Here is a 26214-nt window from a genome sequence, read left to right as displayed (position 1 = left end):
GTGATGCCATAGTCCCAGCACCCAGCCCAGTGTCTGGCACATGGGAGGAACTAAAAAAAATGTTTGTAATTTATTTTCCTTTTAAAGTCTCCCCTTATTTGAACCTGACGATAGCTATGATTAATGAGATATAGACCGGGTCATGGGAAGGTGATTGAAATACTGATGACTACATTAAAAGTAAGGCAGGTGGCAGGCACTTTATTTAAGACGATTTGCATTTAAATCACTAGAAGTTGGAGGAGGAAGACGTGAACGTTTCAGATACGGAGCGGGGAGGTGAGCCCAGGTGTGGAGTTGAGCTCAGTGCGCCAGGTTGGAGCTGTGTATAGCGTTTGTTTTGTCATCTGGTCTGTTGTACTAGAGCCTCGTGATGATGAGCGAAGAGTAGCAACAACTCAAAAGCAAACTGCAGAATGAGAGAGGATGGCAAGGAAGAGAATGGAGCCCCTGTGTCTTGAGGGCAGCAGGGCGGAGGCCGTGCCTGCTGAGCTACTGGTGGAGCTGCAGGTTCTGAGACACCCAAGGCTCTGGGCTGTGCCAGGCAGTGAGGCCAGGCCATGCTGCTGGAGAAAATAGTGTAGGGAAGGGAAGGGTTTCATCTCCAGCTCTATGACCGAGGCTGCTCTTTGGATGTCTAGGAACTTTTTTTTTTTTTTTTTTTTTTTGGCATGTGTTAACAGAAGTGCTTAGCATGTGGTGGGCACTTAAAATTGGTTGTCAGAGTGCTTGATTAAAAAGTAAACTTGTCACTCCTCCCCTACCCGCCCGCCCCCTCATCCTTCCCCAAATCTCTAGGAGGAAACCCAGACCTCAGAGCATTTATTTATTCAAATCATATTTATTCACACCCTCAATTAGATGTTAAATTTCTAAAGTTAGGGACCATGTCTGATATCTGTGTCCTACTTGTGTGGACATTGACATTTTTTGAATCAAGATGTCATTCATGTATCATGAAGTCTACCATTTTAAAGTGTAGCAAGCAGCTCAGTGATTTTGAATAGAGTCTCAAGGCTGAACGACTAGCACACTGTCTAGAACATTTTCGTCACCCCCAACCCTGTCACCTCTCAGTGGATTTTCCTATTTAGACTTTTCATAAAAATGGAACCATAGAATACATGATTTTTAATGTCTGGCTTCTTTTGCTTAGCATGATATATTCAGAGTTTTCCATGTCATAATATTAAATATTTTGAGAACAAAATATTTTTGAAAGCTTTTATGATCTTGTTATGTACCAGGTTCTGTAAGGAGATACAAAGAGTGCTGAAACATAGTCCCTGCCCTCTTGTACTGTGTACTCTACTAGGGGAGAAGGATAATGTGCTAAGAGTTAGGGTAGTCATGTTTCATGTGCAGGCAAAACTGAGCAGGGAAGACTTCTTGGAGGAGGTGACAACTGAGTAAAATTCTGACAGATAGGTAGCAGCTAGTCTGGTGAAAGGTCAGCTTGGATTGGAAGGAGGAGAGCAGGTCAGAGATTGAGAAGGAGGTCACATGAGGAAGGAGCAGCTAACAGTGCAGTGTGATGAAGCCTGTGCATGGGGTGCAGGTGAAGCCAGATTTGGAGAGCAAAGGCCCATGCCGAGATTGCGTGGGATGGTACTTATGTCTGGTAAGGAACGTGAGAAGATTGGTGGCAGCTTTGTGGGAGAGAATACACTGAGTTTGGAATATCCAAGTGGTGGTGTTCAGAAAAAGCAGTTGGAGAGAGAGACAGATTTTTAAATACTGATGTTGGATCAAAGATATCAATACATCGTTTTTCTAAATCTGACTTTTATATGTTGGGTTTTATTTCTCTGTTCAACTCAGTTTCTCCTTTCTTGGTAGGTATCTTGGAGACTGTCTGGGACAAACACAGCGTGACTGCTGCCACCCCACCACCATCCCCGACCTCAGGAGAAAGCGGTATGACCTGCAGCACACACGTGCTCCTCTCTTAACTGCACTCGGGGTCTCAGCAGGGTAACAAACGTTTATCTGTGCCATATACAGATGTAGATTCTTCCTTAATCTATTTTTGGCCTCTCTGCCTTTGTCTTCTTAGTAGCTGTCTTTCTTACTTCTTAGTTCCTTATAAGTACTTTCTAATATAATATTCTAAACAACATAGTTTGTTTTTTCTTGCCCATCAGGGAGATGGACTTTCAGCTTATGACTGCTGTCCCTCCTGGCTTTTTCTTTTTCCTTTTTCTTAAATTCCTTGGCTGTCTTGTTCCTGCTGAGGTTGGCGTGAACCTGTGGGCGTGACAGGTCTGCTTTGCAGGCCTGCAGGGGTCAGGCCGTAGGAAGTGGGTGGCAGCCTGAAGGAGCTGAAGTGAGCCTGTGAAGTGTTTTCTTCTCCATGGGCTCAGGGAAAAGTCATGTTGGTCTGGGTGGACTGGGGACCAGTGTGCAGAGATCAGCACACCTTACTTCAGTTCAGATCCATTTGATGAAGTGTGGACGTATTTGCACTGCCCATTAACTAGTTAATGGTGGCTTAGTATTGTCCCTGGAGAAGGCAATGGCACCCCACTCCAGTACTCTTGCCTGGAAAATCCCATGGATGGAGGAGCCTGGTGGGCTGCAGTCCATGGGGTCGCTAGGAGTTGGACACGACTGAGCAACTTCACTTTTACTTTTCACTTTCATGCATTTGAGAAGGAAATGGCAGCCCACTCCAGTGTTCTTGCCTGGAGAATCCCAGGGACGGGGGAGCCTGGCGGGCTGCCGTCTTTGGGGTTGCACAGAGTCAGACACGATTGAGGCGACTTAGCAGCAGCAGCAGCATTGTCCGCAGTATTGATATCTGTTTCAAAAGTCAGAGTGCAGTTCACCTAAAAATGGCTCTTTTCAAGGATGGATGGAAAGAGGAAATTGTGTCTGAGCAGGAACTTTTAGTTTCTAAACGGCTTCTGTTTACACCGAGTGATCACAAATGCTTTTCAAGTAGAGTACATCCTGTGAAGTGGCGCACACTTCTTCCTCTACTGTAAAGGTTGATGTGGCTAATGAGAAATGTTTCCTCATCTTTCTCTTTTACCTCGGGAAATAGGCTGTTGAAATTGGACAGCTCTGAGCTCCAGCGGTTTCATGTAGCCTGTTGTTAATAGGTGGAAGTTGAAATTCTTGCAGTTACTGTAGAATTGAAAATATATTGAGGTTGAATTGAAAATGCAGTTGAAGTTCTGAGGACTGCTCACAGTTTACTAATTTATTCCAATTCTGTTTATCATACCTGGATTAAAAACTGTTAGAGTCTTTTGTCATACTTCTTAGATAAAAACTGTTGCAGAGTTCTAGAGGATATTAGAAGCCTACAAGAAATTGAATTTTATTTTTATTTGGTGGCAAACCTTCATTTTCAAAGTGGATATCTGAGGTGACTTAGCAGATTTATATTTTGAAATATTAAATGATTAAAGAAATTGCAAAGTTGGAGAGATTTGATTTTATGAATAGATACCTTGAAATCTCTTGCAGTTTGGCTGATCTTAAAATTTGACCTTCTGGGAATTCCCTGGCAGTCCAGTGGTTAGGATTCTGCTCTCACTGCGGAGGACCCAGGTTCAACCCCTGCTTGGGGAATTAAGATCCGATAAGTCTCGAGGTGTGGCAAAAAATAAAATCTCATTTCAATAGTAATTTGCTAAAGTCAGTTCTTTAGATGGTTGAATACTAGCTTAGTGTCATGATTAAGAGAACAGCAGCAGTTTAGTAAAACTTGTTTTCCAGTACCAAAAGCTGTGAGTTTTAGTTGACTTCTTTCAGGTACATATTCTGAGCTAACTCAGTTTATACTTTGATAGACTTATTTCCTGGAGGTCAGGTTGGGTGATATTAGATAATACAAATAATAAATGCTTGCCTAGGTTTTGTTCAGGCTTCCCTGGTGGCTCAGAGGTTAAAGCGTCTACCTCCAATGCGGGAGACCTGGGTTTGATCCCTGGGTTGGGAAGATCCCCTGGAGAAGGAAATGGCAATCCACTCCAGTATTCTTGCCTGGAGAATCCCATGGATGGAGAAGCCTAGTAGGTTACCGTCCATGGGGGTCGCAAAGAGTCTGACACGACTGAGTGACTTCACCTTCACCTAGGTTTTGTTTATGAGGTTAGGTGAAATAAAATAAGAACTCAGTTAACATTTCCATATAAATAAAAGCTTAAAATATGATGCATACTTTTTGAGAGTTGCCTCTTAGGCACTACTACAATTTTTGAAGTTTTGAATTTTAGTATTTGAGATGAAGCAAAGTAATTGAGACTAGTGGGAGGATGGACCAAGGAGTTAAGTAAACTTTTAAGCTGGCACACTTCCTCTTCAAGGGAAAAAAAAAAGAATTACATGTTCACTTGTTAACTCTTTTTCTCTTTATGACAGTTGCAGGTGAAGTCATCAGGTCTTGCTTCACTGTTTGGGCAATACTGATGATTTAATCAACTTCTGTTTTGCTCAACTGCCTTTGTGCCCTTAAGACCCAGTTAAGTAGTAAAACTTGGAAAATTCTTTAGCTCTCTTGGCTATCAGTTCAGTTTTATGGAGGAAATTCCTTCTGAGAAACTGTGAGGCCCAGTGAGTAGACCAGATAATTCCTAAACACACACTGTGTGCAGTCCCTGCCAGATTCTCACTGCCCTGCCCAGCTGCCTATCAGACTTGGCCCTGTGAGCTTTTGGTCTCTTTTTTCATATACTTTGTTGTAATATCATTTTCTGTCTGATCATTTTGAAAGAGTAAAACCCAGGGACTAGTCCCTGCAACAACTACTCTTAACAGTCTGGAGGTAGAAAAAGTTTTGACGAGTATATGTAGTTAATTTCTCAGACTAGTTTCCCCAAATTGTTGACTCATCTCCTAAACTCACTTCACCAGGCCATAATCCTGTGAAGTCAATGGTGGTTTTATATCTCATTTACTAAAAAGGAAGCTGGGGTTCATGGTGGTTGGGGGGTAACTTGCCAGAGGCCACATCACCAGTGGAGGGTTGCAGTGACGTGAACCATCATTCCAAGTTGAGGTGTGCCGTCTCCTGAGTTTGCTGTCTCAGTCACTCTCAGCACTTCTGCCCGCCGCCTCATTCCCCGGTGGAGCCCTGGCTCTGGCGCTTACTCAGTTTACCTTCTCTGCCCTCGGATGTCCTCGTAGAAGAGCGCCTGTGCTCTGGGGAGTGAGGGAGGGGAGGTGGGTGTGCCCCATCTGTGTGCTGCGGGTCAGCTTCCTTCTGCACTCGTGCAGCCTCAGCCCTCTCCCTTAGGAACTCTCCTCTTGTCCTCGCTTGGGGGTAGGGAGGAAGTGGCCGAAATGGAATTACATAAATACTGTAGTTTTGAACTAGCTTTGATTGTTCTGTAGTAAAAATTAAGAGGCCATATTGTCCTTGCCCACATGGTGTTTAGTTTTTTTTTGTTTTTTTTTTTGAGGAATGAATCATATGCTTTATTTTTTAATTGTTCACTAAATGGTTTATAAAGTCAGATCAAGATATTGGTCTATTCCTTCACAGTATCCCACAAATAAGGAGTGATGGGATTATATCAGATGTTAAAACATTCCTTTTTCAATTTACTCATGACAGTATACAATGAAAGTGGAAGGCAGATCCTCGCATGTTAGAGAAGTTGTGTTAATGTTCCCGTTAACATCCTGGTTTAAGTGGAGCAACCAGGGTAAGTTGTTCTAGGTAGCACTCACGGCCTCCACCAATTTCCCCAGCATTCTGTATACCATTTCCACCAATCAATTCTTAGATGTTTCAGACCAAAAGGCTCCCATTCAGCTGTGTACAGAAGACAAGACACCAAGCCTGGTCACCCTTGGGATAATTTATAGTCTGGAAAATGACAGATGAACCATGATCAAAAAACCAAGTGAGGATTTTTAAGGAAGCTTTGACAGAAATATTGAGAAAAACATCTAATTCAACTCCAGAGAAAAGTGATACCAAGGGAAAATAAAGTCTTAACTGATGTTCTGAAACTGGCCATAAGAACGGGTGGGAGAATGATCCTCTAGGCATGAAATCTTAAGAGCTCTGAACACAACCAGGGCTTCAGCTGATCCAGAGCTGGGCTGACCCAGATGACCTGAGTGAGGCCACCCGGCAAGCACACTGCAGTCTGTGTGGCTCCTTCAACAGTGAGAGGCCTTCAGCTCCATCACAGAGTACTCTCCAGTGTGTTATAGTTGTCCTTAAAGCTCTTCAATTCGAGGAAGTGCTTGGCACGTTTACTCTTCTGACTGGAGGGGAGGTATGTCACCTGGATGGTTGTTGGGGAGACTTCAGGAGACTGGGTTAGGTCTTTGGCTGCTGACTGGTGTTGTCGCTGAGAGCTCCCACTTCGTGCTTTGACCGCTGTGGCCAGCTCACTCAGGGCCTCCTGATAGCGCAGGTACTCACTCAGGCCAAAGACCCCTGTCCCATAGCGGGCTGTCTCATAGCCATCCAGCAGGGTATCAATGAGGGCCTTGCGCACACCCTTGAAAGGAGTACTAGTGTTTCGAAGATCTAGCAGGTAGGAGCGGAAATTCTTGCCCATTAAGGAATGGGGATGCCGGCCTTCAGCATGAAATGGGATCTCAGAGGCACGGATAGCATCCAGAGCTTTCATCCTGTATAGGTAGTTGTAGCAATTTTGATTTCCCTGGGTTTCCAGCTGTAGCAGCCTTGCATCATCATCTGCGAGAAGCTGAGGTTCATACTTGATATCCTGAACCTTGGACAGTCGGATATCAATCTCCTCTTTTAAGTCCTTGGGGGCATTGTGTCCCACAGGGACATGAGGTCCCCTTCGGGATTTCATTGCAAAGCGCATGATTTGCCTCTTCACAAAAATAAATAGCAGTACAAACACCAGGCTCCCGTAGGCCATCACCAGCACGACATTCACGCCAGACAGCCAGTTACTGCTGGACGCCATGGCCTTCCCACCCCGCGTGGAACTGCTCCGGTTTAACCCGCTGCCCTGCCTCGTCAGCCCGGGCTCCGCTGAGGCAACGGCACCTGGGTTTCCTGAAACTCCCCGGCCATTTCCTTACGGGGACAGACCAAGGCTGACCGGGCCTGAAAACATGGCGGATGGGGTGGTGTTTAGTTTTAAATACGTGTGTTCAGTCGTGACTAAGTTGCTTCAGTCATGTCCGACTCTGTGCGACCCTATGGACTGTAGCCCGCCAGGCTCCTCTGCCTGTGGGGATTCTCCAGGCAAGAATACTGGAGTGGGTTGCCGTGCCCTCCTCCAGGGGATCTTCCTGACCCAGGGATTGAAGCCAGGTCTCTTTTGTCTTCCGCATTGGCAGACGTGTTCTTTACCGCTGGAGCCACCTGGGAAGCCCAGTTTTAAATATAGACTTGGACATAGACTGTTGATGGAAAGGTTTTAGGTAAATGTGTTAGAGAGCCTGAACTGATTGCGAGCAGTTTATACCTTCCTGTTTTTTTTTTCCCCAAACTCTTTACAAGTTGCACAGGTTCATGCACTTACATATCTTCTCACCTGTAGAAAAAATGGGACTTGTTATCACAACTCTTAAGATCTTGTTCCCTCCTCCCAAGGGTTTCTTGAAAAGAGTTCCTCCCCATTTTACTGGACTGAGGCTACAGTTAGGTCAGAGGTTCTCAGTTGGGGTGGTTTTGCCCTGCAGGGCATATTTGGCATTGTGGAGAAATTTTTTTTTTTTTTTTTGTTTTAAGAAAAAGAGCATTACTGGGATCTGGTGAGTGGAGGCCAGGGATGCTGGTAAATATCCTACAGTACATAGAACAACAAAGAATTAGTCAACCTCAGATGTGAGTAGTGCTGAGGCTGAGAAACACCTAGTAAAGGTAGAACGGAATATAAAATGTGGAATTTCAGTAGGGAAGAAAATGAAGAAGCTGAGGAGATCTTTTCATAAAAGCCCATTTACGAGTGTTCCAACCATGTCTGAGGTACTCCCAAATTAGTAAATGCCCCAGAGTAGCTCACATACTACTTTGGGCCTGAGTGCCTGTTGCTGCTGGTGCCTGGCCCATTTCAGGAATGATGAGGTCACTGACATGTTTTTATATAATCAAGGAGGTAGCTTGTTAAAGGAGAAGGCAATGGCACCCCACTCCAGTACTCTTTTTTTTTTTTTTAAAATTTTAATTTTAATTTTTACTTTATTTTACTTTACAATACTGTATTGGTTTTGCCATACATTGACATGAATCCACCACGGGTGTACATGCGTTCCCAAACATGAACCCCCCTCCCACCTCCCTCCCCATAACATCTCTCTGGGTCATCACCGTGCACCAGCCCCAAGCATGCTGTATCCTGCGTCGGACATAGACTGGCGATTCGATTCTTACATGATAGTATACATGTTACAATGCCATTCTCCCAAATCATCCCACCCTCTCCCTCTCCCTCTGAGTCCAAAAGTCCGTTATACACATCTGTGTCTTTTTTGCTGTCTTGCATACAGGATCATCATTCCACTCCAGTACTCTTGCCTGGAAAATCCTATGGACGGAGGAGCCTGGTAGGCTGCAGTCCATGGGGTCGCAAAGAGTCGGACACGACTGAGCGACTTCACTTTCACTTTTCACTTTCATGCATTGGAGAAGGAAATGGCAGCCCACTCCAGTGTTCTTGCCTGGAGAATCCCAGGGACGGGGGAGCCTGGTGGGCTGCCGTCTATGGGGTCGCACAGAGTCGGACACGACTGAAGTGACTTAGTAGCAGCAGCAGCAGCAGCAGCAGCTTGTTAAAGCTCTTAGTTTTGCTTTGGAAATACTGCGGCATGAAGCAGGGTATCTGTTCTGTGGGGACTCCTACACTGGGATTCAAGTAACAGTTTTGTTAAAAACTCTTCTTTGATTTACTAAAATTCCCCTGAAGATTGAGAGTTGAGTAATATATTTTTATCGAGAAACATTAAAAGGTACTTGTTTTGAGAGGGGAGAAGAATCAGAGATCACCCTGTATCATTATCAGTAGGTTGTATTTTATTTACCTTTGCATAATCCTGTTCAGTCTTTGTCCTTGTGCCGGTTTCTTTTCTATAGTTTCGGTTATGGTGGACACACACTATTTTACATATGACTTTAGATCTTTGGTACTTTTCTATATTTGGACATTAGTTTTCTGACTGTTCATTTTTCCTGGCTGCATAATCTTTCCTGACCTGGCTTCTGGTAAGGAGTATAGGCTTTGTGTATACTAAGACCCAAAGCCTTAGTTTTAGCTAGACCCTGGTTTTAGTTTCAACTCTGCCTCTGACTAGCTGAGGAACATGGGGGAAATGCCTAGTTTATCTGTGTTTTAGTTATTCTAAATCCCCCTGGAAATCCCACTGTGGAAAAATTCTGAACTGAAGAAAAGGGCTGCCTTTTTTGTTTTGAAAGCCAGGATTTCTTTCTTTTCCATAAGGTTCAAGAGGCTTTAAAAAAGGCCCAGGGTCACAAAGATGTCTGGGTGTAATTAAGATCATACTGAGGTGGTGTTGATTGGTTCCTCCATTGCGAAAGCCTCAGTTTGATCCTGGTTGATAAATGCTCTGATAATTTTAAGAGTTGGGTAATGGTGATTTCCTCTGACTTTGGCATCTTTTATAAAGGGCTGTTCCATGATCCATGATCCATGTTCCATGTTCCATGATGAAAGAAGCAATACCAGAAATAGTCATTGATAGAGAATAGGTTGTGTGACTTAGGTGGATAGCTGCCACAGCAATCAAAATAATTAATCCAGTAACAAACTGAAATGTTTGCAGAGTCTTCTTGAATATCCTTCTTCATTATTCTCTGAAGCCAGGTTTTCTGATTATCAGCTTGGGTAGCTGAGATCATGATGAGTCTCATCTGGTATCAGATGTAGCTCTTTCAGAACAGAAACCAGCAAACACCTTTCAGGATAGATGCCAGGGGACAACTGTTTAATCTGGTTTTAACAATGGAAATTAAAGTCCTTATTAATAAATCACAAAAGCCTCATTTTAATGGCTGAGGAGATTGAGGCTGAGAAAGGTTAACTACTTTGTTCATATTAATTCAACATTAATATAAGGTGGCAGGTCTCAGTAGGTCTGGGGACCCCCGGAGGTCACCCCCACACCCTTTCAGGTCCCAGAGGTCAACCATGTGTTCATAAAAATTGCTAAGACATGGTTTGTCATTTTTATTCTCATTCTCAGGAGTGTACTGAAAAACAAGTGCATTCAGATCCTACATTGCAGTTAACCTTTAAGAAATTGGTACTTTGCAAATTTTGTTATTAGAATAGCTGCCATTATCTGAAAAGGCCACTAAAATACTTACTCTCTTTCAGTTTTATTATCTGTAAAGCTGGGTTCTCTTCATATATGTCAGTAAAACAACAGATGGACTACAGAAGCAGATGAGAAGATTTGTCTTCTTTCAAAAGTGTGTTAGTCACTCAGTTGTATCTGACTCTTTGCGACCCAGTGGACTGTAGCCTGCCAGGTTTGTCTGTCCATGGAATTCTCCAGTCAAGAATACCGGAATGGGTAGCTATTCCCTTCTCCAGGGGATCTTCCTGACCCAGGCTCAAACTCTTATCTCCTTTATTGCAGACAGACTCTTTACTTATCTGAGTCACCAGGGAAGTGCCTCATTTTCTTTTAAGCCACACAGTAAAGAGAGTTCCAAAAATGTAAAAGCAGTGCTATTCTTCACGTTAACGTTTTGTAGGGCAAAATATATTTTTCATTTATAAATGTTATTTATGATAACAGGTAAATAGGCTTAATTATTATTAAATGAATTAAATATTTGAACAATTTCCAGTTTTAATTTCTAATGACAAATATCAATAGAAATAACCAATATAAACATGTTTTTGGTGTCTTCAATGATTTTTAAGAGTGTAAAGACTTCTAAGACCCCAAGATATGAAAACTGCTAAGGTAAAAAAATATTTAAAATGTAGAAATTTATCTAGTATTCCACCTTCCAGAAATAGCATTATTTCAGACCTTTCTGAGTAAGCTGAATAAAAGGACAAAATAGCATCATAACACGTATATTTATTTTTTAAAGAAAAGCTGTTTATTTTTTATTTTTTGGCTTCTGGGTCTTCATTGTTAAGCTCCAACTTCATCTCGTTGTGGTGCTCGGGCTTCTCATTCTCGTGGCTTCCTTGTTGCGGAGCATAGGCTCCAGGGCGCACAAACTTCATTAGTTGTGGCTCACGGGCTTAGTTACTCTGCAGCATGTGGGATCTTCCTGGACCAGGGAGCGAACCCTTGTTCCTTGCATTGGCAGGTGGATACTCAACCACTGGACCACCAGGGAAGTCCTATTTTTATTTTTTTATAAAGACTATTAAATTTTAGTTTTACTTGAATTTAACAGAAAGTACTAAATGGAAGTAATTGCTGACCGTGAGATACTTTTTCCACCAGGAATATTAGTTTGTAACAGATATCTCCAAAGATAAGAAAAGAAAGATTATGAAAACAAATTTCTGACTACATGTTTAATTTTAGTCCATATATTTTGAGACTTACTGCTTGTGGAAGATGAGAAAGTTAGTTAGCACGGCCTTCTATTATTCTTCCGTTTGTTTGGTCTTGATTCTATGTTTAACTCAGTACTTGCATTAGTCCCTTTGCCACAGCTTCTCCATTCCGTAATTCTTCATTTTTATTTATCTCTTTATGTACATGGTTTCTTGTTCATTATTCTCCCTAAGAATTTGTGGGCAATATATTATTTGAATTTTTGCGTGTTTGAAAAAAGGTCCCCTCTCTTTATACTCAGAGACCTTTGGGCTTGAGTCATTCTTTGCCCCAGAACTTGCGACAGTGCACCGCTGGTTTTCGGCTTTGAATGTTACGGTGAAGTCTGACTTCAGGGTTTTCTTCTTTGTGTAGGTGCTTTTGCTGCCTTCATTCCTTCTTTATTCCTAAAGTTTTTGTATTGATTACTCCTTATTTTTTTTCTTGGGGCAGAATAAGCCCTTTTCTTTTATAGTCTCATGTTTATTTCAGAAAGACTTCTTGTTATAGTTACTGAATGTCTTTTTTTTTTGTCTTTTCTAAAATCGTTTTATAGCCATCTCCCCACCCCCAGTTTCATTTTGTATGATTTCCTTTGGTGTTTAGTTCAGGGCTCTTCAAAACTAATGAGAAAGCATAAGAATCACCTGGAGAGCTCATACAGGCGCAGCTTCCTGACCCTCCTAGCTTCTGGTTCAGTGGGAGTGAGTGGCACCTGAACATTGGTATCTCTGACCAGCTCCCAGGTTATGTTGATGCAGGTCCACAGACCTCACCTTGACTAGCCCAGTAGTTTCACATTTTGGTCCTCGGGCCTGTTTGTTCTCTCTCTTTTTAAATTGAGATATTTAATATAACTGACATGTAACACTGTTAGTGTTAGTTTCTGGTGCATAACATAATAGTTTATGTATATTTTGCAGAATGATCACCACATTCTGATCTATCAACAGTAAATTTATTAACACCCATTACCACACATAGTTACAAATACTTTTCTTGGGGTGAAAACTTGTTTTATACTCTCAGCAGCATTCAGATGCTGTATTGTAAACTATATTGTACATCACATCCCCTCCCCAGGGCTTATTTATCTTATAGCTGGAAGTTTGTACCTTTTTAATGCTCTCAGCCTGTTTGACCCACCCTCAGCTTTGGTACTCTTAAGGATTATTGAGGTCCTCAAAGAGCTTTATGAGTTTTATCTGTTGATATCAAAACTGAGAAAATTTAGAAATATCCTTTTTTGGGAGGTGTCATTTTATTTCTCCTCATGTAATTCATCTTGGTTTTATAGTGTATTGTTGTAGTAGTACTACTATTATATTTGTGCACATTTCAGAACAGTATACCATTTTATGACGGCTCTCCATTGTGGCCACAGGCTTTCTCTGGTTGCCGTGCATGAGCGTTTTTTGTTGTGGCACGAGGGCTTCTCTGGTTGTGGAGCATGAGCTCTAGAGTTCACGGGCTCAGCAGCTGTGGCCCTCGGGTTCTTTGTTTGTGGTTATGTAGCCTTAGTTGCCCCGAGGCATGGGGTATTTTAGTTTCCTCACCAGGGCTTGAACCCATGTCCCCTGCATTCTTTTTTTATTGGAATATAGTTGATTTACATATTAATTCTTTTAAAAGTAACTGTACTGGATTCAGTACATATAAACAAATAATATATCTTAATGAAAAAATAACTTTCCAAAGCAATCAGAAATTTTTACTTAGAGTGGAGTTATTTTATAGTTTGTAAATCTCTAACACGTAGCTTAATGATAGATAGCTTTTGCTTTTTCTTGCTTGTGGAACGTAGCCTCTGGAGAGCTCTGTTTTACACTTGAGAGATAATAAAAATGAGAGGGGAAAATAGCATTTTTAAAAAAATATTGTGAATTTGTGAACCTCCAAATGGAGTTCCTGGGGACTGTTAGGGGTCCCCGGACCAAACTTTGAGAGCTTCTGCTTTGCACTAATGCTCCTTTTTTTTTGTTTTTTTAAGGAGAATTCTTTCTTAAGTTGGTTTGTAAGAGATTTGATGGCGTGTATCTTAAAGTCTTTTGTATTTCAGGTGACTTACTGAGTAACCTGTTGCAGAGTCCTAGTTCAGCCAAACTGTTGAATCAGCCAATCCCCATTCTTGATGCGGAGAGTGAGTATATCTGTTCCCTGGCGTTGGAGTGCCTGGCCCATCTCTTCAGTTGGATTCCTCTGTCTGCCAGCATCACCCCGTCCCTCCTTACCACCATCTTCCACTTTGCGCGCTTTGGCTGTGACATCCGGGCCAGAAAGATGGCATCAGTTAACGGCAGCAGCCAGAACTGTGTGTTGGGTCAAGAGCGAGGCCGGTTGGGGGTCCTGGCCATGTCCTGCATCAATGAACTCATGTCCAAGAACTGTGTGCCTATGGAATTCGAGGAGTACTTACTGCGTATGTTCCAGCAGACTTTCTACCTCCTGCAGAAAATCACCAAGGATAACAATGCCCACACAGTGAAGAGCAGGCTAGAAGAACTCGATGAGAGGTAATGAAAACAGGTGTGGCTTCGGCTGTGCCCCAGAACGGGCCTTGACTGTTGATCACGTTGTGCTGCCTAGTGTCCGTAATCCTCTTTGGTTTCAGAACCTGGGGCTCCTGGTGAGGAACGGAGAGGTAGGTATGTGCCAGTAAGTCTGAGCTTAGCCAGGAGGGCTCGGGTGGTTAAGGGAAATAAGTTGAGGAGGAAAAGCGATTGTACGTTGTACAGGTTGGTTGTCTTCTTTGCCCGTCCATCTCCTGTCCTCCCTTCCTCCCTCGTCCGCCCTCTTCCTCACTCTTTGCCTGCAGGTCTGAGGTGGTGCAGGAGCGGGGACCGCTGCTCAGGCAGAGCCAAGCACAGGAGAGGAGGCCCGTGGAGGTACAGGAGTTACACTCGCCTTTCCTCGCTTGGTGTTGCTTGTTGGTTCTCACTGTTTGACTTTTCCCAAATGAACGTCGTGCAGTGTATAGGAATGTTGTCATTATTGTAAGTTTTATGCCGCTGGCAAGGTTTCCTCAGAAGAGAGGGGAGATGTTCATGTGGGCAGACATCTGTGTTTCTTGGTTACTGTCCTCTTGAAAGCAGCCTAAAGTCACTTTGCCTGTCTTTGTTAAGGACTCAGATGACTCCACAGTGAGCTGAGGCACAGTCTCATTGTTTATTTCCCTTAGAGATGATGTCATTTATGAATCTTACAGTGTTCATTAATGTGATGCTACTGCTGTGTAAAAACAGGGGAAGATTGGAAGCTTATATATCAAGAACATTATGTTGACCGTTCAGAAAGTTTCAAGCAGATAAATTGTATTGAATTAGTAAATATTTCTAGATTGCCTGGGAGCAAAAGTCATTAGTATTTCAATCAATTTTCCTTGGTTTGTTTTTGTTGTTCTATACAGAATTAAGCCGTTTCCTTTTCCTTAGAGTAAGCAGTGGGATATAAAGTCAAGTGCCTAAAGTCAAGACGGTTCTAGTCTTTTTTAAATTTAGCGAGTTTGACAAGTTTTTCTAAAGTTGAAAAAAATTGGTATGTAAGATTATTTTGGTTTGGTTCATTGTGAACAAGCTTTCTGTGAAATTTTCTTTGTATATTCACAAAGGAACTCATAATCTGATATGGTAATATGTGGGTTTATTTTGCATTATTTGATAATGGCTTTCTATCTGAATTCAAAGGTATCAGCTTTCAAACACACAACTGTATATGTTTATATCCTTTGTAGCTTTGGTTAAGTAAGGCTGTATCTTCATATAGTTAAAAAAACCCAACAGTTAACCTAGCAGCTTACACCAAGCATCAAATAGATATCAGTTGTTTTGACTTTTACTTGTAGTCTAATGTCTGTTACGGCTTACATTTGGGTGGTATAAAAATGTCGTCATGGATGATGTATACTGATTTTGTCACATGTAACTTTTGTGCTCTTGGTTTTATATTTTAATCCTATGCTTCCTCTTGCCCTGTGAAAGCTGAGAGGTGCCTGGAAGCAGAAAGGTGACATGAACAATACTGTGTGCTTGCTTCCTGGCTCTTGGGTCCCTTCCCCCTAATTCTAAACAGCTAAGTCCTTTCTCAGTTGTTTAGGAGCTACTTAACCCCAGGTTTCTTGCCTCTCTTCTCCTGCTTTTTTTTCTAACTTTCTACTGCTCATTAGCACCTGTACCAGAAGGTGGGCAAGGGAAAGAAAATGAGGTGAAATAAAATCTGAGTGTTAGCTGCCAAACAGTCTTGCCTGTATTCTTTTTAAAAATTGAGTTGGAGATGAAAATAAAATTGAGATTGTGTGTTACATGATCTACGACTTTTCCTTATTCTTTTATGGGTGGTAGGGAATTGAGTACGGCTTCCTAAAGAACAGCAAAATGGTTGACAGCTTTGAATAACCACGTCAAAATGTAATAAGCAGAGCAAGGAATGAAGAGTTCCTGCTCTTGAGTCTTAGTGATTGAAGGCTTCAGAGAGGAGTTCTTTTGTACTTTCCCATCTCTAAGTACAGTTGATTGGTGCCTTACTGTTTTTTAAGTGTTTGGCCCCATGATCCTTATCAAACAAAGTAATTTTTTTTTAAAGCTTCAGATAAACTTACCTGTGTGTGGCAGCCACACAGACCAATTGGTCACCCTCAGGTGCTAGGTCCCAGGAGCAATTTGGGACGTTTATTGATGGGCCAGTTTTGCTCTTCTCAGGACTAGTCTTCTTCCCCTTTATTATCTCATATATCTTTGCTTTAAACAAAAAGGCCAGCTTTTTGCAGTTAGGACTGTCAGAACTGCTTTTAGCCAACATATAATTTTTGGCTAAGACCAGGTTTACCTTTTTTTAATCAGTCTCTGAAATGTGATTTATGGAGGTACACCCATCTCATTTTCTAATCACCTTTTGGTATTGAGGGGCTTATAATGACAGTTTCTGAAATGTGAGAGTGATGATGTGCTGTGTATTTAATAACAGACATCTCTTATCCTTACAGCTGTGACCCACACTCCTCTGTGAAATGATTTTTGAATACAAATGAATTGGGAACTCCCTGTGATGTGAAAAGAAAGAGCACTGGATTGGGAGTGGATGGTGGTCCCATTCTTCCATGAGCTGGCTGAGTGACCTTGGGCCAGTCACTTTGTCTCTCTGGGCCTCATCTGTAAAATGAAGCATCGCTAAATTGTCCCTGAGTCTTGTCCAGCTCGAACAGCCCTCCTCCCTTACTTCTGAAATTTTTTAGAATGGATTGGGATGTGCTGTGTTTAATTAGCACCAGAGCTAGAGGGTGGGGAAAAACACGAACACTGGGTTGCAAGCTTGAATAGATCTTACCTGGATGCCATGCCTTTTGTATAGCCTTGTTTTATTTTGGGGTTTTTAGCACATTCGTTGTAATATTTTGGCCTCTTAGCAAAGAAAACCAGCCGTCCAGACGTGCCCCATTGAAATGACAGCCGATCTGCCTATCGACCTTTTTAGTACCATTTCCTTTCCCTTTAATTGGGTCACTGAGTTAGCAAATGTGAGGATGCTAGCTTATAAGGTGCCTTAGTAGATGGTATCTGAGGATTAAAGTTGCTTTTCTGCTGTGTTTCAGGTGGTAATGGAATGAAGGGTTGCCTGAGCTGTAGGTAATTGTTGCAGGCCTTTATATTTTTAACTGAAAATATGTTATAAATCTGTATAGTTCTGTACTGAAAGAAATTTGGATTGAATTGAATTCTCCTCTAAGGAGGTAACTGAGTTTCTCACTGTTGCCTTTTGTCTTCTTGTCTTCTCTAGCTACATCGAGAAGTTTACTGACTTTCTGCGGCTCTTTGTGAGCGTTCACCTAAGGAGAATCGAGTCCTACTCCCAGTTCCCTGTGGTGGAGTTTTTGACACTTTTGTTCAAATACACATTTCATCAGGTAAAGCACTGGAATGACCCATATCCATCCCTTTCCCACTCAAGAAGCCCACTTTGTTATTTTGGGGAGAAAGAACTTTATTTTATTTTGTGAACATTTACATAGCGCTTACTATATGAAGATGAACACCTTTATCCTTCATAACAACGCTATGAGGTAGGTATTATTATCATCCCCATTTTACAGATAAAGAAACTGAGGCACAAAGAGTAACTTGCTGAGGGTCGTAAGAGTTGGTAAGCAGTGTAGCCAGAATTTGAATCCATAGGACCTTTAGCTGTAGTCTGTAGCTGTCACTAAGCCTTCCCACAAGGAGACGGTAGATAGTACAGCTCTCAAGAGTTCAGTTTTGGGGTCCAGTTGTTCCCCCCATTCAGCAGTTGTTTTTTGAGCTCTTATTGTATTTCCTCTTAAGCCAAGTCCGTCCTTTTTATTAGAATTTACATTCTGGTGACCCAGTATTTTTGTTTCTGTATATATTTTAGCAACTTTATTGAGATAGAATTTACTTGCTAAGAAATTCACCATTGTAGTTGTACAATTCAGTAGTGTTCGGTAGACATATAGACTTGGGCAGCCATCATCACAGTGCCGTTGTGGATCTTTCAGTCATGCCCTTTCACTTGTGCTCATTTGCATGTCTTTTTTTCCCCCTTTTATATAATTGTCTTTATTTTTTTAAACTTTATTTTGTTTTGGGGTATAGATGATTAACAATGTTGTAATAGTTTCAGGTGGACACGATAGAGACTCAGTGATACATACACACGTATCCATTCTCCCCCAAACTGCCCTCCTATCCAGGCTGTCATGTAACGTTGAGCAGAGTTCTCTGTGCTACACAGTAGGTCCTTGTCGCGTGTCCTCTTTAAAATAAGCTTTTTGGGGAGTTCCTTGGTGGTTAGGATTCTGGGCTTTCACTGCCATGGCCTGGGTTCAATCTCTGGTCAGGGGAATTGAGGTTCCGCAAACCTCAAGGTGCAGACTGCCCTGCTCCCCTCCACAGCTTTTTGTTTTTGGGTTACACACTTAAAGAAGTGTGTAAATCATGCGTGTACAGCTTCATGAGGCTTCCCAAAATGAACAAAGATTTCCCAGGTAACCACCACCCAAGTCAAGAAATAGAACGTTACCAGAATCCCCAGAAATCCCCTCATGTCCTTCCCAAATCCTCCCCAGTTCTGACGTCAGCAGCTCAGATTAGTTGTGCCTGTTTTAGAACTCCTCTAAATGGAAGCACACAATGTAGATTTGTTTGACTTTTCTCATTCAACATTATGTTTACGAACTTCATCTGTGCTGTGTGTGGCAGGAGTTTGTTCTCACTGATTTATAGGAAGTCATTAGAAAGCTGCGCCACTGCTGATTTGGGCTACTTCCAGTTTCTGGTGGCCGTGAACCATGCAGCAGACGTTCTCGTGCCTGCCTTTGGTGACATGCATAACTCCTTCTGTTGGTGTGTGCTAGGAATGGAACTGCTAGGTCAGGGAGGGCAGCTGATTTTATAGATAGTCATTTTGGTAGTTTGAAACATGTAACTTCATGGGGCTAGAGGAGAGGCAAGGGTGGAGGCTGGGAGGGGTGTGTGAGTGTAATAGGGGATTTGGAAGGGCCTGGATGGAGGAAGAGGAGGTTGAAGAATTGATGAGATGTCTGATAGAGGGGCCAGTGAGGCCCCTCGCTCTGTCAGAGCGAGGAGAAAGCCAGCTAAGCTCACCAGGGCTAACATGGGACAGAGAGGTGATGCGATATAGGAGGGTGAGGATGCAGGAGAGAGATATCAGAAATGGGAGAGCTTTGACATCGATCTGGAGAAACTGGAAAGAGAATTAGGAAAAAAGGAAGGCTTTGATTGATACTTTAGAATAAGTGCAGTAGATGTGAGAGAGAAGGAACCCGTGCTGGGGGCAGAAAGAAGGGGTTTATTTGGGAAAACAGAATGAAATGTCATATAACTTCGCTCTCTATGTAAAATGGGATCTTTTAAAGATGCATGTTATAGAAGAAAGCTTAAAAAAATGTTTTAAGTATGCATGTCTAATGACTACTTCTTTGGGTGTTGGAGCTCTGGTTATTTCTAATAGGCCTCTGTCCTTGGACAAGTCTTTTAAATTTCTAGGGATTTAGACTGCAGGGGGCATCTTTTTTTTTTTTTTTTTTTAAATTTTTGACTGAGCAGGGTCTTCCTTGCCACACGAGGGCTTTCTCCACTTGTAGTGAGTGAGGGCTACTCTCTAGTGGCGGTGCAGGGGCTTCTCTTTGCACAGCACGGGCTCTAGAGCATGTGGGCTTAGTAATTGTGGCTCATGGGCTCAGTTGCCCCACGGCATGTGGAGTCTTCCAGGACCAGGGATGGAACCTGTGCCCCCTGAATTGGCTGGCGGATTCTCAAACATCGAACCACCAGGAAAGTCCTCTAGTTCTCTTTTTGTTCCTTATCTTGTCACCTTAGCAGGTGACTTTACTTCTGAGCCTTGGTTTCTTTAGTCTGTAAAATGGAAAGAAGAAAAATTTCTCTCCGTTTTCCAGGACTATTGTGAAGGTCAGATAGACCAAATGCAAAAGGAAACAAATCCCCTGGAGAAAGAAGTAGTGGTATCATTAGTTTCTAAAGGCACTTGCCAGTTAGTCTTTATTGACTAACTGGCTCTGGAATCTGATGAGTAAATCTGAGTATAGATACATTTTAGAAAGGAGTCTGTGAGGGCTCTGCAGAGTTGACACCAAAAGTGCAGTCAACCCATCTAGCTTTATGACCTTAGCCTTCTGTGCCCAGAGCAGTCATCAAAGGCCAGATTGTGGGCAGCACAGGAGGCCTCACAGTGGGGCCTGTAGATGTGGATGTCAACCGTGGTGTTTCAGGTCCTGAAGAGGGTGTATCTGCCCAACTTTCTTCCAGCCTCAAGACACCTAGTAAATCCTCAATTCAAAGGCATGAGAAAGACATGTGTAATCATGAAGCACTTTGACATAGCCATTAGCTCTTGGCTTTTCTCAAAAGCCACATGCATCTGATCAGTTATGTTTTTTGGTGAGGGAGCTGGTAGGTATTGCTTTTCAAATCAAGGAAAGGCGACTAGGTAAGCTCCTGACAAGGAAGCACAGCACACTACAGCCAGGACAAGGCTACATCTCCTGGCTGCCAGTAGAGTGCCTGTCCCCAGGCTACCCATATTATTTCCACATGGCTTATTGTGTTTTTTTTTTTCCTGCTTATTTTTCTAATTCATTTTGTGCTCTGAGGATGGCCCTGCCGGTGGTCCTGATTGAGCTGTTAGCAGTCTAGTTCCAGGGCTGCCCTGTGGATTATGAGTGGAGTCTGCCACTTTGAAAAATAAAAGTTGACATATCTGGCTGTGTTGCGTCTTGGGTGTGGCGTGCGGGCGCTCCGCTGTGGCACATAGGCATCCCTAGTTGCGTAGCGTGGGCTCCAGAGCCCCCGGGCTTAGTTGCCTCATAGTATCTGGGATCGCAGTTTCCTGAGCAGGGATCAAATCCAAATCCCCTGCATTAGAAGGCGGGTTCTTAACCACTGACCACTAGGGAAGTCACTGCCACATTTTTTAAGTTTATAGCTTTTCTGTCTTAGACTCAGCCTGGGTATAGAACTCTCACTGTACACCGCCACCATCGTTGTAAGTTACCTCTTAGACAAATTCCATACCTGCCCATGTAAACTTCTGGATTTTCTTGGATCAGAAATGGAAGGAAGCTGATCTAAGAAGATAGTGTTAGTATTTCTTGCCATATCTAGTCCTGCTACCAATGATGTAGTTAAATGGAGCAATCACAAGTAAAACCAAGGAGTTCTTGTAGGTAGCAAGAATTTGAGGGGATACATAAGGGCTTGTGGGGCGGGGGTGCCACAGATGAAACTGAATGTGTATGCGGAGGACTGGATACTGGAGAAAAGAGTGCCTGGATTTTACAGAACTCCTGAGAAAGTGCAGTGGTCCAGTTGCTACGATCCTACAAAGACTTGCTCTCTTCTCACTTTGTCCTTGTTAAAATTCAGGCAAGAGGTTGCTGTTAGCCTGTTTGACACATCTACTTGCAGATGAGCCGGAGCCTGCGGGTCAGACTTAATGCGCTCACTTTGTCATGTAGGAAGACTGCAGGTGTTTCTTTCCTAATGTTCAAATGTATAAACTTGTCACTTAGAAGCCGCTGAAACTTAGTTTTGGTTTTATAATAGTACATAGTGGAAAGAGCATTGGCTGGGGGAGTAAAGAGACCTGCTCCTGTCCCTGACATTGAACATATCTCTGGATCTCAATTTCTTTTTCTCTGAAGCAGATTTGAATCGGAGGATCAGTGAGAACTCTCCACATCGCAGTCTCAGAGTTCAACATAGGTGTTCTCTCGGCTTATTTTGTAAATTGGTTTGTTCTGCATAATATCTCCTTAATAATATGTTCCATGGTAACCTTGTCTTGTTAGTTCAGCAGGGCCCAATCGTGAAGACCAAATAAAAGACACCAATTGTGGTTATTACTAAGAAGTCGAGGGAATCTAGGCTTATGGTTGTAGCGTTCTGGTGGAAGTAAACACTGGTGGGTGTGTTTCTAAGGAGTAGTTCCATTAAGTAATTTCATTGTCTGGATTTCTTTTGCACCATAGCCTACTCATGAAGGTTACTTCTCTTGTTTGGATATCTGGACACTCTTTTTGGACTATCTGACAAGTAAAATTAAAAGCCGTCTGGGAGACAAGGAAGCAGTTCTCAACAGGTAAACCACAGAAACATTAATAACTAGAAATAGACATTTTGGTCAGTTTCTCTTGTGGCCTAAAGAGTCCGCCATGCAGTCAGACTGCTTCAGTGAAACGGAGTCGCATAAGCTGTTCAGGTAGTAATGCCATTGAACATTGTCGTCTTCTCTTCCCCTTAGATACCTCATTTTTAAAAATCATTTTTCTGATTAAAAAAGTAACATGTATTAAATTTTTAGGTATGATAATGCTTTTGTGGCCCCTTCTCCCCCATGATCCTTACTTTAGAGATATAAGTTGAAGTATTTATTGGATGAAATGATACAACATCTGAGATTTGCTTTAAAATAATTCCCTGGGGCTAGTGGGGGAAGTGGGTTGACCATGTGTTGACAATTGATGTTGAACTCAGTTGATAGGAACTTGGAGTTCATTGTATCCTCACTTCTTTTGTATGTGCTTGAAAATTTCCTAAATAATGAATACTTGTCAGGGAAAAAAGTATTTATTTTAAAAACTAGCAAAGATAGAAAAATATAAAGAAGATAAGTTTTCTATAATCCCACTATCCAGAGGTGATTAGTTTTGTACTTCTTGTTATAGTTTATAAACAGAAAATGGGGAAATGTTTTTTCCCCACGTTTCTCAAGACCATTTTTCTTGTTTGTAGGCAGAAAGTATGTTTCCTATACACTGTGGTCCTTATATATCTAACTATTTGAAGCTAATATATCTAGAGTGTTCAGCACATTACAAATGCTCGGTAAATAGTATCAGTGGTGGATGGTGGAGATAGTGAATACGTCTCTCCTAGAGAGTGCCAAATGGAGGTGGTGAGGAGAACTCCCATCTGGGGAGAGTTGGACTGAACCTCTTAAAACCCTTTCCGTCTCTGAGGTTTGAAGAGTTTTTAAAATTCTAAACGGTATTTGCATTCCAAGTTTAAGCATTTGCACTTTCATTTCCCAAACTATTTTTATGATTGCAAAATAGCTTCCAGCTTGTTATGATGTCAGGTCACATGTGGTTCTGGGTAGTATATTTGTGTATCAGAAACCTTCTTACACAACAGTAGATCCTGTTTTTGGTGAACTTGCCAACTGTGAGTAATTGTGTTGTTGAATGAGATTCTTCAAAGAAAAGGCGCTTCCGCCAGATTCTCTTTCTTGTATGTTGAGCAGTCGCATCCTTTGCTTCTAGGACTGTGCCTGATTTTGCTATATTTAAGTGGTTAGATGGTCTTTCACATCGCTCAGACTTTTTGGAAGAATAAGATGAGGACATGAACAGCACGGAAATGCTTTTAAAAGCACAGTACAAATGTGCTTTAGGTGGGGAGAATACGGTATTGTTCCACTGAGAAGTACTTGTGCTGATTTCTGCACCGATAGAAGGAGCAGTGGTGCAGTTTAAATCCCTTTTCTGCTTCATGGTAGCAGTGTTACTGTTGGTCAGGTCATATGGTAGTCTCATTTCCTCTTGCAAAATGAGCATACTAATACCTCTCTTGTAGAATGGCTAGGATTCAAGGAAATCGTGTATATAAAATACCTGGCATAGTATCGATCACATGTTAGGCACTCAATGGATGGTCACAGTAATGACCACACAGTAATAATAAGTCATAGAAGATGTTGCTGTTGTTTGACTGAGGTGGTGACTGTGGAGTTAAATGACAGGACCCCTGGAGAGCAGAGACTCCTCAGCCCACTTGCAGATGGTGGCCTGCCTGCCTGCCCAGGCATCTGTCGTCACAGTTGTCAGCGGTCCTGGCTGACCACTTTAAACACTAGGGATTTTTCTCATTGATCCTTTGATTATTATCCTGAATAAGGCTTTCTGATTTTTCATGACTTAAAAAAATACACACATAACACTTTCACACTTTAACAATCCAAACGTCCAAAGCTTGTCTGTGGTTTATGCCGTTAATGGTAACCATCATCTGGGGAACAGCTTGTCAGTCTGACACCCTCTAGTGGTCAAAGGTAGTAGACGACAAAGAAAGATGTACAATGCAGTCTACTGCCTGCTCAAAGAAAATAGTTGAACTCTGTTTCCTGTCAACTCTCACGGAGCATATTTATAGAAGTACATACTCAAAAAACCTTAAATGAAAGTTTTGAAAGTTTGGCAACCACAGCTCTGGGTTATCTTAGAGATCCCAATATATTGAAGCAGCTGATAAAGAGCACTGGCTACAGATAATTACTGCATTGATTTTTAGTGAAGAGCTTGTCAATGCAGTCAAATGTTTTTCAACTGATAAAATATATCTGAAAGAAGTCAGGGGGCTTTTGTGACTTGAACCAGAATTTCAGAAGCAACTGGTCTTGCAGGAAGTAGTCAGATGTTTTCTTGGTGTCTTAAATGGGAGACATAGGTGTGGTTAAGTCGCAGAGACAGCATTCAGTTCCTGTCTCTTGTGGTTTATAGGTTTTGCATCATTCCTCACAACAAAGTGGTAGGCTTTGTAGGCTACAAATTTAGAAGTACAAATGTACATAGAATTATTTTTGGTCCTAGGAGTTTGGAAATTGGAGCTCCACATGTTCCTTGCTCAATGAAGATGCTCAAGAATTTCTTGTTCAGAGCTGGTGGGGACTTGGAGAACTTGAGTCCCATTGTTAACAGATAAATATTCTGTAATGCACCCAACTGAACTAATTGCTAGTGGGGTTCACTGTCCAGGTTTGCCATTTTGAATCAGTGGTGTTGGAAGACCTGAATTTCGGTCTCCATTTCCTCTTTTTAGTTTGGGAATGGTTGTGCCTACTTTACAAGTTCTTGAGCAAATTAAATGAACCAGTGTGTATAAAGTACCTTGGCTGATAGTAGATGTTCAGAAAATAAGTATTAGTTCTCATCCTTTGTCTCTCTTTCTCTAACTTCCTTCTCTCTGTGCTTGTCAGTGTGTAGGGAGACACCTGGGTAGAAACTTATTTTTATAGGAGGATGAGGAAACTTGCAGTGTGTTAAGCAACCTAAAGTTACTGACTCATGTCCTGTGAACCCCTTTGTCATGAGAGTACTGGCAGGTGCTGGCCACAGACCTGCCAGGGATTCTGGGTGACATTAGATTGGACTGTAAACAAATGTGGGCAGGCGTGAGAAAACTTGCTGCCCTTTTCTTGTGAGTGGGTTTTTCTGCTTAGTAAAGAGGAAGTGCCATTGTGACACACAGCATTTTGATACCGTTAGTAAAAGGTATTAACTAGGTTTATGTCAGGGCTCCAGTAGCTTTCTGGCTCTTGATACACGAAATTCATGCTGTTGACTGCCCCAGAGAGCAAGTGAATAGGATATATTCAAGTGAATAGGAAATATTCACTCAGAATATGTCACTGAGTTGAAAAAGCTACCCAGGATTATGCTTTGGTGCCTTGTAGTTATCTGACTTGTAGGTTTGTTTATTTATTGCCTGCATGTTGATTCATTTGTTCTCTTTCATTCATCACACATTTACTAAGCAGCTGCTATGTAGTTGCCTTAACATAACATTTCATTTAACTCTCAGAAGAAGTTGGGGTGCTTCTGAAATCACATTTGTGGTTTGCGCACACTGATCTGTAGGTTTATTTCCATTGTATATTTAAGCATTTAATGCTCTTAAGTTTCCCTCTGAGCACTGCTTTAGCTTTATCTATCAAATTCTAATAGGTATTGGTTTCCTTTTCATTCAATTTATTTTGTAATTCCTCTTGAGAATTCCTCTTTGATGTTTAATTTCTAAATATCTGAGGATTTTCCCTGTATCTTCTTGCTGTTGTTTTCTAGTTTATTATGATCTGCAAACATATTCTGTGTGGTTCCAGTTCTTTTCAGTTTGTCAGGATTTGCTTTATGGCCTGCTCTTCTTGGGGCTCACTCACTGTGCTTGAGAGTGTGTGCTCTGCTGTTGCTGGGTGCAGTGTTATCGGTATGCCAGATCAGGTTGATTGAGAGCGTTCTACAGGTTATCTTTTTATCCGGTTTGTTCTGCCAGTTACTGAGAGAGGGGTGAATTCTCCCAAGTAAAGTTGTGGATTTGTCAACATCTCCTTTCAGTTCTATCAGTTTTTGCTTTGTTTGTTTTGAGACTCTCTTTGTTAGTTTCTAGAGAAGGAAATGGCAACCCACTCCAGTATTTT

The 26214-nt window shown here is 42.0% G+C and overlaps 2 protein-coding genes across 4 annotated transcripts in view; one reads left to right on the top strand and one right to left on the bottom strand.

Moving 5' to 3' along the window:
• XPO6 (exportin 6) overlaps positions 1-26214 on the top strand; it is a 109817-nt gene that overhangs the window by 45403 nt on the left and 38200 nt on the right. For both annotated transcript variants that reach the window (XM_018040520.1, XM_018040519.1), the window contains exons 6-9: positions 1840-1917; positions 13535-13988; positions 17245-17371; positions 21992-22101. In XM_018040520.1, coding sequence (XP_017896009.1) covers positions 1840-1917; positions 13535-13988; positions 17245-17371; positions 21992-22101 — 769 coding nt within the window. The remainder of the gene's footprint in view (positions 1-1839; positions 1918-13534; positions 13989-17244; positions 17372-21991; positions 22102-26214) is intronic.
• On the bottom strand, positions 5422-7088 carry LOC102177858 (uncharacterized protein C1orf43 homolog). 2 transcript variants are annotated; one of them, XM_018040522.1, is made up of 2 exons: positions 6843-7088; positions 5422-6740 (listed from the first exon to the last, which is right to left on the bottom strand). In XM_018040522.1, the coding sequence occupies exons 1-2, from the start codon at positions 6906-6908 to the stop codon at positions 6147-6149; spliced, it is 660 nt and encodes a 219-aa protein (XP_017896011.1). In that variant the 5' UTR covers positions 6909-7088; the 3' UTR covers positions 5422-6146. The 2 variants fall into 2 exon arrangements, with proteins under 2 accessions (XP_017896011.1, XP_017896010.1); XM_018040521.1 differs by having other exon boundaries at positions 5422-7088.

The sequence above is a fragment of the Capra hircus genome, chromosome 25 (assembly GCF_001704415.2).
Source record: "Capra hircus breed San Clemente chromosome 25, ASM170441v1, whole genome shotgun sequence".
Classification (NCBI taxonomy): Eukaryota; Metazoa; Chordata; class Mammalia; order Artiodactyla; family Bovidae; genus Capra; species Capra hircus.
Note: the sequence above shows the minus strand (reverse complement) of the source record. Positions and strands in the feature narration are given on the sequence as shown.